Source organism: Podarcis melisellensis (assembly GCF_964234715.1).
Source record: "Podarcis melisellensis genome assembly, chromosome: 3".
Lineage (NCBI taxonomy): Eukaryota > Metazoa > Chordata > Lepidosauria > Squamata > Lacertidae > Podarcis > Podarcis melisellensis.
In genome coordinates this window covers 92,892,889-92,904,459 of record NC_138530.1, presented here as the reverse complement: position 1 = coordinate 92,904,459, position 11,571 = coordinate 92,892,889, and the positions used below count along the sequence as shown (strand labels likewise).

Genomic DNA, 11,571 nt, shown 5'->3' with positions numbered 1-11,571 from the left:
AATAAGATTTTGCTGAGCATTCAGAGACTCTGGTCTGCAATTAGATCCTGATGTGCAGATTTATTCTGCAGGCATCACAAGGGCTCCTTTTAATGTCCTCTTGGAGAAAGGACAGATGGATTTTTATGAAACTCATCCCCCAGGGAAAGCAGATTTGTCCAGGTAACACGATGTATTCTTTTAAAGTGGTGGTGGTGGGGTTGAGAGTTGGGTGGGGTTGGAAAAGTGATCGACGATATTTAGCAATGCATTTGCTCTGGATTGTGTGTTGCGAAAAGGTTCCTACCTTCAATCTGTGATCGCTAGTCAGGTTAGAAAGTTTATGCGAGTTGTGGCATTGCTTTTCTGTAAGCTGTGCTCAAGGCAAATTTGCAGCTGCCTCAGTGGTTCTTTCCTTTGTTTCAAGCTTATGCTGGGTGACATAACCTTTGCCATGTTCCCTCCCAGGACCGATTGTTCATTTTGCTTCAATCTCCTTGAAAACCATACCCGGTGCAGTTTTACATGGAAACATATCAGGTCTTGGTGGCGGTTATAACTACAACTCTTTCTGATTAAGGGTGCTTCTTTTTGGCGACAGATCACTTGTGCCCTTGGGGAAAGTGTCTTTTTGAATTGGAAATTTTCAGTCAAATGTGATGCTTCGTTTAACTTAATGCTTAATGGAAGGCACTTGAGGGCAGCAATGTTGATCAGTCAACTGCTGAGTATATAAGGACAACTGGCATATTGTCATCTTCCTGTTTGGCAGCGTAGCCACTCGTTGCCAGTGTGGTCTGCAAATAAAATAAATGTGTCCCTTCATAAGAGGGCATTTGGCTGTACTCAGGTGTACAGGAGGCTGTGTCTCGCTGTATATTCAAGTTGGGAACCAGGGAACAGCCATTGTATAGAAGGCTCTTTTCATAATGCGTTGGTGTTTGACGGCAGGGCTAAGACTTGCAACGGGAACCGCAAATGTTACTTTTAGAACAGAAGTGGGGTTATCATCGGGAGTCGTCTTGTTTTGCATTGGCTTTGTCGGAGGCAGGATTTCATACGTTCTGTGGTATTGACTTTATTCAAAGCTGTTGGATTCTGGCCAGATTTGTGTGCAAGACCGATGGCATGCTAAACACCAATCTTTTTGGAGAGAAAAAACGGTAGAGCGATGTGGCTATTTCTTTGATCTTGGCAAATGTTTACTCAGGAAAGTAAGTCCTGTATGAGATGGATGTGACTTTCGAGCAGTGGGAATAGGATTGGGATGTCAGACTGCAATCTGGAAGATGCTTTCTTCTGAGGAATGCAGCCTTGCTCTCAGCTGAACTTATGCTGGATTTCAGTTGCAATTTGCGGTGGGGCATTTTATTAAACAAGTCTGTATAATGAGTCGTTATGCATCAGTTTACATTCTTCTGAAAGCTCAGCTGGTTAGATCATGGTGCTGAGAACACCAAGGTTGCAGGTTCAATTCCCTTATGGGACAGCTGCATATTCCTGCACTGCAGGGGGGGGGGGTGGACTGGATGATCCTCAGGGTCCCTTCCAACTCTACAGTTCTATGATTAAATTGTGCTCCTGTGGGGTTAAACCATCTTGCTTTGGTTTTCTGCATACCAAACATTCTGTCCTTGTGCCATTTCCTCTCACACTAAGACATGTCACACGAAAGCTCATACCAAGAACAAACTTAGTTCGTCTCTAAGTTGCTACTGGACAATTCTCTATATCTATATATATCTACTGTGTCAGACCAACACGGCTACCTACCTGCTTCTAGATGTTGGACTATAGTTCCCATCATCTCTAACCACTGGCCATGATGGCTGCAGGGAGTCCAAAAGTCTTTGAAGGGGCTGCAGGTTCAGCATCCTTGCGCTCAGAAAAGGTATCATATTATCCATTGCCATGAGGGTAAAAGTGAAAATTGTAGTGTTTGCTACAGGTGAGCAATCCTGTTGCATGTATACTCAGAAGTCCTACTCTGTTCACATGGAGCTCGCTTCTGGACTGCAGCCATAGCTCATGATTTTGTTTTAAATAATAGTTTGAATCCTGGAATTTTTCATACCGCCCTCAGTTCAGAAGTTCTAGTGGACTTTCAAGGGATTGCTAAATTAGATTTCACCATTGTTGGCAGAACAGTCAAGCCCTAAAACTGTAAGGCAGGGGGTCAGCAACCTTTTTCATCCGTGGGCAGGTCCACCGTCCCTCAGACCATGTGGACTATATTTTGGAGGGAAAATGAACGAATTCCTATGTCCCACAAATAACCAAGAGAGGCATTTTAAATAAAACCACACATTCTACTCATGTAAAAACCCCAGGCAGGCCCCACAAATAACCCTGAGACACATTTTAAATAAAAGGACACATTTTACTCATGTAAAAACACGCTGATTCCCAGACCGTCTGCCGGCTGGATTGAGAAGGCAGTTGGGCCACATCCGGCCCCCAGGCCTTAGGTTGCCTACCCCTGCTGTAAGACATTTTTTTGAATGGCAGTTCAGCATTAAATAAATTGAGAGGGTAAGAAATTGAGAGGATCCTTTTCTTCCAACCACTAGCTCTTTAACATTTTAAGACCATTTGGCGGTGGCTAAAAGTTTTCTTGCAGTTATTCCTATCACAGAGATTCACATTACTAAGAGAAAGCTACCTGCAATATTCTGTAGTCCCAAAATGTGATGTATAGCTTAGAAAACATCTTGACAATCATAAAGTTATGCTGCATTAGTTTAAAGTCAGTGATTGTTTGTGAAGTTGGTTACACTCCAATGCTTGTTTACACTCGTGTTTGAACACCACTATTTCTCTGTGATGTTCTTCAGCTTGGATTGTAAAATGTAAAATGAAGATTTGTACATGAATGGCCATAGATCAGCTACCTAGAGGTAGTTACTTTGTATTATATTTTATTTATTTCATATAATTTATATTTTATTTAATTCATATAATTTATATACCTCCCGATTGTAAAATAAAAAACCTCAAAGACGTTTACAAAAGGTAAAACAGTAAAACAAAAAAATCACAACCATACAAAAGTTAAAATAATGCTCTTCCCTAGGAGACCTGCCTGGTCCCTTCATTAGACATATTTCGGCACCAGGTAGAAACATTCCTCTTCAACCAGGCCTTGGGCTGATTAATATTTTAATAACCCTGTTTAATGTGTTTGTGGGAGGGGAAGAAGGGGGTAGGTTTGCCATATTTCAAAAAGTGAAAATCCGGACGGAAAAGTTTTTTTTTTAAAGCTAATTTTGAGGGAAATTGGCAAAAAATGACACTGCTAACATCAGTTGCCATACGCCTGGGACATTTAGCGGATTTCCACCCAGACACTGCTTTCGACTGCGGTATTCCGAGTATGGGAAATTCTGGACGTATGACAACCCTGGTGGGGTGGTATTGATTTGTGGTTTTTTGGGTTATTGTTTTCATTATCCATTTTTTATTATTATGTTGTGAAAACCGCCCTGAGTTCTACAGAAGAAAGGCGGTATGCAAATTTAATAAATATAAATGAATGAAATGAAATGAAATACTAAAACGGATTAAAATTAGCTCAACTTTCAAAGCATCTGGGTAGGATTGTCTAAACAAGAATTGTTTTAGCAGGATGGCTGTGCTCCATCTCCCAACCCATTCTTTCACTGCTACCTTAAACTGAAATAGATTGGGTGGTCAGGGTTCTGTTCTGTAGCAGGGCAAGGAAACTGGGGGACCAGCAGGTGGGTTGGCGGCCAGTGTGTTGGTCCTAATATAGTGGGAGGGAGATAGTGACTACGGAGAGATGAAAGTTGAAATGAAAGCAATGACTGGGCTGAGCAAGAGAGTCCAAGATTACTGAATCGCCATCACATTTTGATTTTGCAGGAAAGCCACTGTTGCGTATTTTGCTTTTGCTATCTTAAATTGTTTTGATGATTATTTGCTGTATTCATTGTACTTTTATTTTACCTGTTTAAAAAACAATGTGCCGTTCTCCATTTTGGAGTGTTCAGGAGTGGGTGCTGTGGGTCAAAATTGGTATATAAACAACCCAGAAAAATGAAGACTTAACACTCTTTGTCATGGGAGACTAACTCTGGACTATATCACCACATTATCCCAGCAAGGCACAGAGCCCTTACGGCTGTCATGTTTTCCTATCTCTTCTCTCTCTCTCTCTTTTTGCAAGTTATTCAAGCAGAAAACAAGGCAGTGGTTATGAAGTAATTACACACACAATGGAAGACTTATTTCCAGCTCTTGCTAAATGCCTTTTAGCATTGTGTGCGCATAGTTCACTGTGCCAATAGACCCTTCAGACTCTAAAACTTGACACAGGGCAGCTGTCAGAAATATACACATTTCACTGTCTTTTGAGAAAATACGGTATCGTTTTTCCTCAAAGAACCTGCAGCTCAGGGGAGAGATTGAGTTACTGCCAAATCCTGTGCTTTGTTGATAGCTCTGAAGATAATACTTTCTACGTTCTTTTTTTTTTAATAGAGCATTTGCGCATTTTATTTGGGGCGGATGGTTGCAACGAGAGAGGATGCTTACAAAAGCTTGGATTTTTGACAGATTTTAATGTTATCGGCTGTTCCACTTATAATCTGAATGGTGGTGGTATTTGCCTGTGTGCTTTTTCATTTTAGGTTGAATTCTTACCTGTGTCTCCTTCCTCACCACTCCTAACCATTTACAGCAGAGGGAACACCACCCAATATGATTTTTATCTTGCCCTGATACTGCTGCCATTGCATGTACAATCTGTCATGTGAGGAGTATGCACTTGTCACGTGGTGTATGCATTGGAGTCTGATTGGCCTGTTGATGGGGCAAAGGTGTGTGATTGGTACAAATGACCTGACAGGACACAAAGCAATTTCCCGCATACTCCATATGGGAAACTTTTCTCCGAACATCAAATGTACAGTCTAGTAGGCCCAGTTTCATCTCTAGGAATTCAGCGTAACTAGTTCTGTCAGGGCTGAGCCTTCAGTGCCAGCCTGAGGGGAGACGAGGGACTGTGCCAATGAAGCAGAAACACACCAGAGCAAGGGGGAATTGCTGTCACTCAGAGAAAGTATCAGAGGAAGCCATAGGATGAGATTTCCCCTGAGCAACAGGCTTATATGCATTACGATGTATTTAAATTTGATTGGTTGGCAACTGAATTCTAGAAAGTTCTCTAGTAGCTCAATTGTGATTAGCTAACGTTGGTCACGCAGGAGGTAATCTAGTGAAGGAGGGACTCGATTTTATGTGAATGTGTTTTAGAATCCAGTTCCCAGGATACTTGAGGATGAGGCAGTACGTGATTTTAATGTATGGCGTGTACAAAGCCTTTGTGGAGAGGGATCATGTTGGTTGTCATAGGCCAGGCATCCCCTACCTTCGGCCCTCCAGATGTCTTGGACTACAATTCCCATCATCCCTGAGCACTGGTCATGTTAGCTAGGGATCATGGGAGTTGTAGGCCAAAACATCTGGAGGGCCGCAGATTGGGGATGCCTGTCATAGACCAACCAAGAACTTTTTTTTGCTTTGCAAAATAAAATGAAGGCTTGCCCTCTAGATGTTGCTGGGCTTATGGCTCCATTGCCACTGATGACGGACCATGCCAACTGAGGCTGATGCAAGTTGCAAGCCCAACAGCATCCGGTGGGCACCAGGTTGGGGAATGCTAACACAGAACAAGGTGTTGATGCAGGGCAGGGGAGAGGGCAGTGGTTCCCCTTCCATATTACTAAATATGCATTTTGTGAGGGAACAAAGAGTACTTACTGTACAGCATTGCACCGATCTTGCACAAATTTTGGGAAGCCCTGGTGACTGTATGGGCAGAGCTGTCAGATTTCAAATTAAGGGTTCTGCCTGTATTCCTTAGCACGGCTGCTGCGCCTTCCTTGCTTGCTGGTACAAGACAGCCTCTAGTTTTGCAACATAGCAGCCTAGGGAGGAGAATGGGTCAGCAGTAGTGATGGCATGGGTTGAGAGGCGGAGCACCCTGATCCTCTCCCGCTGACTCGGAGGCCCTTAGAAAAAGTATCCCTGGCGATCTCCTGCTTGCAAATCCCATTTCAAGGGCAAATCTCTCTGATCTGGATCCACAAAACCTGATGGCAAGAGGCTGAGAAAGGGCATTTCTATAATTCCGTACAGTGGTACCTCGGGTTAAGAACTTAATTCATTCTGGAGGTCCGTTCTTAACCTGAAACTGTTCTTAACCTGAGGTACCACTTTAGCTAATGGGGCCTCCCTCTGCTGCTGTGCCGCCGCCACGTGGTTTCTGTTCTCATCCTGAGGTAAAGTTCTTAACCCGAGGTACTAATTCTGGGTTAGTGGAGTGTGTAACCTGAAGCGTCTGTAACCTGAGGTACCACTGTACTAGGTATTTTGCCAGCTTGTGGGCCAAGCATGCTAGGGATGGGGAAATAGCATTTATTGTTGTTGTTTTTGTTAGAATAGATTTATATCCCACATTTTTTCTCCAAGGAGTTCTAGGTGGTGGACATGGTTCTTCCCTCATCTCATTTAATGTCCCCAACAACCCTGTGAGGTAGGGTTAGGCTGAGAGGCAGTGACCAGCCCAAGGTCATTCAGAGAGCTTCATGGCCAAGCGGGGGTTTAAACCTGGTCTCTTAGGTCCTACTCTAACCACTACACCACACTGGCTTTCATTGTCACTCATAGAGTCACAAGAGCAGAATGAAGTGTGGACAGCACGCAAGCTTTGTCACATGTGATTAAAAACACTCCTTGAAAGCTTATTTCTTTCTATTCTATTTTTCCTGGTGCCAGCACAGAAAAGGCCATGGTCTCATTATTAGAAAATATTCATACAGCACTTTCCCAAAAGGTTTCCCGCAGACAGCTTCCGGGTCATGTGGCCAGCATGACTAAGCTGCTTCTGGCAAAGCAGAGCAGCACATGGAAATGCCATTTACCTTCCCACCGGAGTGGTATCTATTTATCTACTTGCACTTTGACGTGCTTTCGAACTGCTTGGTGGGCAGGAGCTGGGACCGAACAATGGGAGCTCACTCTGTCGTGGGGATTCGAACTGCCGACCTTCTGATCGGCAAGCCCAAGAGGCTCAGTGGTTTAACCCACAGCACCACCCACGTCCCACCTTCAGCAGGCCTACTTTGAGTAAAAAACTCGAATTCCACCTCATGTATGTCTTACCGGAGTTGCCAATCAGCAGAAAGTTGCTTTTTGTTTAAGACCTGCTTGTTGGTTTAAATTCCCGTTCTGTGTAAGTGTGTAGGAGAGAAATCCGAAATATCTGTGCTTTGTGACCCATCTACAAGGTTCCCTGGGCTCCGCAGGCTGGTTTCTATTCCTCAGTGGCAAAATACAAAGCAGCATGAGCTGTTACAAGCAACATTGTTCTTTGTCAAATGCATGAAGCGAACTGAGAATGTGGTTTGTGTGTATAGAGTAAAAATACAGCTATAGGTTTCCATAAGACTTTTGCTTCAAGGACTGATGGTATCTTGCGTTTCATGCAGGTTTCATTCCTCCCCTACCCGTTTTTCAGCCCCTGGCAATATTTTAAGCAAAACTTAAATTTTGTCTTAAATACTAACTAACCTTTGCGTATGCTGAAGGGGAAACAGTGTTTTAAAAGGGTGTGAACCCAGATCTGGCAGTATTGATTCAACAGCAGACCCTCCAAGTGTCCCTTTTCCCCAAGGGCAGCAGTGGATTTACAGAAGCCATTCCAGTTTCTGATTTGATCCCGGAATGTTCCGCTTTTCCTTAAGACGTCCCTATTTTCATTGGAGAAATGTTGGAAGGTATGGGGTTATGCGACCTCCGAGCCAAGGAGATAAGTAACTATACAACCTTTAGAAGACATCTGAAGGCAGCCCTGTGTAGGGGAGTTTTGTAATGTTTTATTATATGTTGGAAGCTGCCCAGAGTGGCTAGGGCAACCCTGTCAGATATGCGGGGTATAAATAATGAAGTTGTTGTTGTTGTGAAATAGGACGTTCCCGTTTTCACTGGAGAAATGTTGGAGGGTATGCATCAGCTGAGACATCTTCTTGCAAAAAGTACCCCCCCCCCCAAATTACCTTTTGTATAAAAATAACTCTTCTTTTTGAATGCTCCGAGATGTCCTCACACCAGACTAGGGCTGGTTTCCAACCAGCTCTAAGCCAAAAGTAAGCTCTTTGGATACTACTTTGCTAGTGGACATAACCCAGCACATGCTTGCTTATGGGCACATTAAGACCTCAGAGTAAGTGGATTTAGGGAACTAAGTAAACAAGCCGCTTTATGAGTTTATTCAGCAGTGAGTCACAGCTAATGAAAAGCTTCACTTGAAACTGGTGCTTTGCAGTTATTGGCCTGAGTCCTTTCTGGACTGCGAGTAAGTCCAGGAAGGTTTTCATTTTGGTACTGCTTTTACACAAAATTTGAGCAGAGAATGAATGCATGCGATACTGAAGATCTACATGCCTTGGGGTAGCTCTGGGTTGTTTTTGTTCCAAGGATGACCAAAAGCCATTGGTATTGCATTGTCAACCTCTAGCATTCAGAAATCAAGATTATAGTTTTAAAACACAGTTTGAAATGTTTCGTTTATGCCATTGGCTTTTCAAATATAGAAGCCTCAAATACAGTAAAGACTTCTTTGGAAGTTCCCCCCCCCCTAAAAGCATAGGTGATTTATTTTTATTTTTTACTTTAAATATTATAAGCTCGGGACAAAATAACTGGGAGGTCTTCATTCACTGTCAAAGCACGTGTCTTAGACGGCAATCCTGTATGCATTTACTTGGGAATAAAGCTCACTCAACTCAGTGGAACTTGGTTCTGAATGCATAAGATGGCATTGTTCAGGCATCCCCAACCTGTGGCCCTCCGGATGTTTTGGCCTACAACTCCCATGATCCCTAGCTAACAGGGCCCAGTGGTCAGGGATGATGGGAACTGTAGTCCAAAGCATCTGGAGGGCAGAAGGTTGGGGATGCCTGCATTGTTAGACATACAAAGTCCTAGGTTAGACCTGTTGTCTGGTTCCCAGGAGTTTCAGGCATTCAAAACAGACGCCCGTGAGTTAGATAGGCCAATCATCTGACTAGTTACAAGGCAGATATTTTAATATGTAATTAAGCTCTAAGCATAATGCCTCATGGAAAAAATATCAAGATTAAAGTTTAATTAAAATTCAGTTCATCCTCTCCCAGATCTCTTTAGAGCTTGGTCAACAAAAAGCTAGTCTAAGTTGGAGGTTGTGCAATTCTTGGTTTCTTTCTTTCTTTCTTTCTTTCTTTCTTTCTTTCTTTCTTTCTTTCTTTCTGAAAAGGAGAATGGAATGTTTATTAAAATATATGTTCTGAAAGCTTAGGTGGTAAGTTCCATCATGGCTGGAGGGGAGCCAATGAGAGGGCCTCTCTGTTCCCTTCCTGCATAATGATATATCCCTAGCAGTAAACAGTGATTGGGCAAGAGGGTGGAAGCAGTTAGTTTGAGTGTGCAAGCCCTTTGCATTGCTAAAAGTGTTCCAGATAAAACAATGAAGTATTTCTGAAGAATTCGAAGACTCTGATTCTTCTTCTTGTTTTTAGTTATATGAAGTCGGAACGTGATAGGCTAGCAAGTTTTTCCACCAGAGCAAAGAACAGCAACATAACTGCATTTTCAAAATGTTCAACAAGCACACCAGAGCTTTTGAGAAACTGCTTTTCTATCTCTGCTGCTGTGTGTAGTGAGAACTAGAAGACCCTCCAGAACATTGTCTCAATGTACCCAGGGCTCATCCACCCACTCACTTGGCCTGTACTCTGACTGTATCCTCTACCAATTAATCCCTCATGGTTCCAGAGTTTTTCTCTTTATTTTGTGGGTGTGCCTTGCAAAAATCCAGTCTTACCACTGAATCAGAATCTTACCAGATGCTCAGAAAATCTGAAGAGGGGTTTGGCTTAAGTGAGCCTCAATTCAGCAGGTAAGGCCGGATTTTTGCAAGGCACAACTGCGGAACAATGAGAAAAGTTCTTGGACCTGCCTGGGGCAATTAATTGGTACATAATGCAAACAAAATGTGGATGAGCCCTTAGCTGGGTTCCTTGCACAACCTTGCATGCGTGGTGGAGGTGCTTAGTCGTGTGCACGGACCTCTTTGGGTCCCAGCCCAAAGTGTGTTTTGTAATTGTGTGTTTTGTTTCATCTCCCTCTCTATGAAGCAAAAGGCCAGTTTTGGTTCTTCAGAATGAAACGCTCTACTCCCAGAGGCGACCCTACACCAGCGAGGATGAAGCTTGGAAGTCCTTTCTCGAAAACCCTCTTACAGCAGCTACCAAAGCCATGATGAGCATCAATGGGGATGAGGACAGTGCTGCTGCCTTGGGACTGTTATATGACTATTACAAGGTAACAACGTTGGCACTTGGCTAGGACTCGTAAAACAGGCCAGCAGAGTGTGCTTTGTTGTTTCACGTGCTTTCCTTAAAGGGGAGAAAGGCCATGCCTTTTACCACTTAGCTGGGAACATGATACAGCTGCTTTTGTAGTGGCTACAAACAATAAAATAGCAACTTCTGGTTAGATGACTCAAAAAGGAAAAACAAGTATTGGATAAAGTAACTTTTCCAGTTATTTAAGCAACCTGTTCTGGAATCTCTCTTTAACAGGGCAAGGCGTTGGTAGTAGTTGGCATACTTTGCTTTTGGGTTCTCTCTCTCTCTCTCTCTCTCTCTCTCTCTCTCTCTCTCTCTCTCTCTCTCTGTGTGTGTGTGTGTGTGTGTGTCTCCCCTTTTCAGTGATGTCCAGTGAAACAGATTGGCAGGGAAATGCTCCTTCACACAGCATGTGATTTATTTATGGAATTCCCACAGCCACACAATAACATCGAAATTTGAACTCCCCCTTTAATGCTCTTAGACATATTCATAAAGGACATGCCTATCAATGGCTCCATGCGTAGCACTGTATTTCAGAGGCAGGAGGCCAGTTACTAGGGGCAGAGGCAGAAGAGGGCTCTTGCCTCCGTCCTGCCCTGCTTGTGGGGTCCCAAAGAGGCATCTGATGGGCTGGTGTGGAGAAGCAGGCTGCTGGGGTACATGGTCTGTTTGGCTCATTCATTAAAGCTGCTCTTACGTTTTGACTTGTCCGTGCCCAAATTGTAGTATATCTCCTAGGAAATGAGCACCTAATTCTTTTTCTTTTCAACCCACTTTCCTTATAAACAACTGCATAGCTTTGGGAGGTTTCCTCATTCTGGGTTTTCCTTTAGTGGATTAAATGGAAGAGGTGCTATCCTGTTAGAAATGTAATGTATCACTTGGTTAAAGCTAAGCTGATGTGTGGAGTTCTCTTCTACCAGATGCAACTGCAGCTGCAGCTGCGGCCAAGGTCCTTTTGAATTAAAGTTGCCATCAGGGACAGCCTTTTGAGGAGCAAATCAGTACCCTCTGTTTGCTCACTTCTTCCTTTTCCTCTTCATTGATTCAGGAGAGAGTCTCCAAGCCTAATCCTCCTTTGCCTTGCTCTGGTAGCTTTGCACTGCCTTGTGCTTTATACTAGAGATGAGTAGGACTCCAATTCCCACCAAACACACCACCACCAGCAATAGTCATTGGT

General features: G+C 43.4%; 1 protein-coding gene across 2 annotated transcripts in view; it reads left to right on the top strand.

Annotated features, from left to right (window-relative positions):
• The window catches only part of GRHL1 (grainyhead like transcription factor 1), a 59,906-nt gene that overhangs the window by 1,550 nt on the left and 46,785 nt on the right, over positions 1–11,571 (top strand). The window contains exons 1-2 of one of the 2 annotated variants that reach the window (XM_081906258.1): positions 7–162; positions 10,176–10,362. In XM_081906258.1, coding sequence (XP_081762384.1) covers positions 116–162; positions 10,176–10,362 — 234 coding nt within the window. In that variant the 5' untranslated portion in view covers positions 7–115. Of the gene's footprint in view, positions 1–6; positions 163–10,175; positions 10,363–11,571 lie in introns of those variants that run through there. The other variant, XM_081906259.1, reaches the window with a different exon arrangement.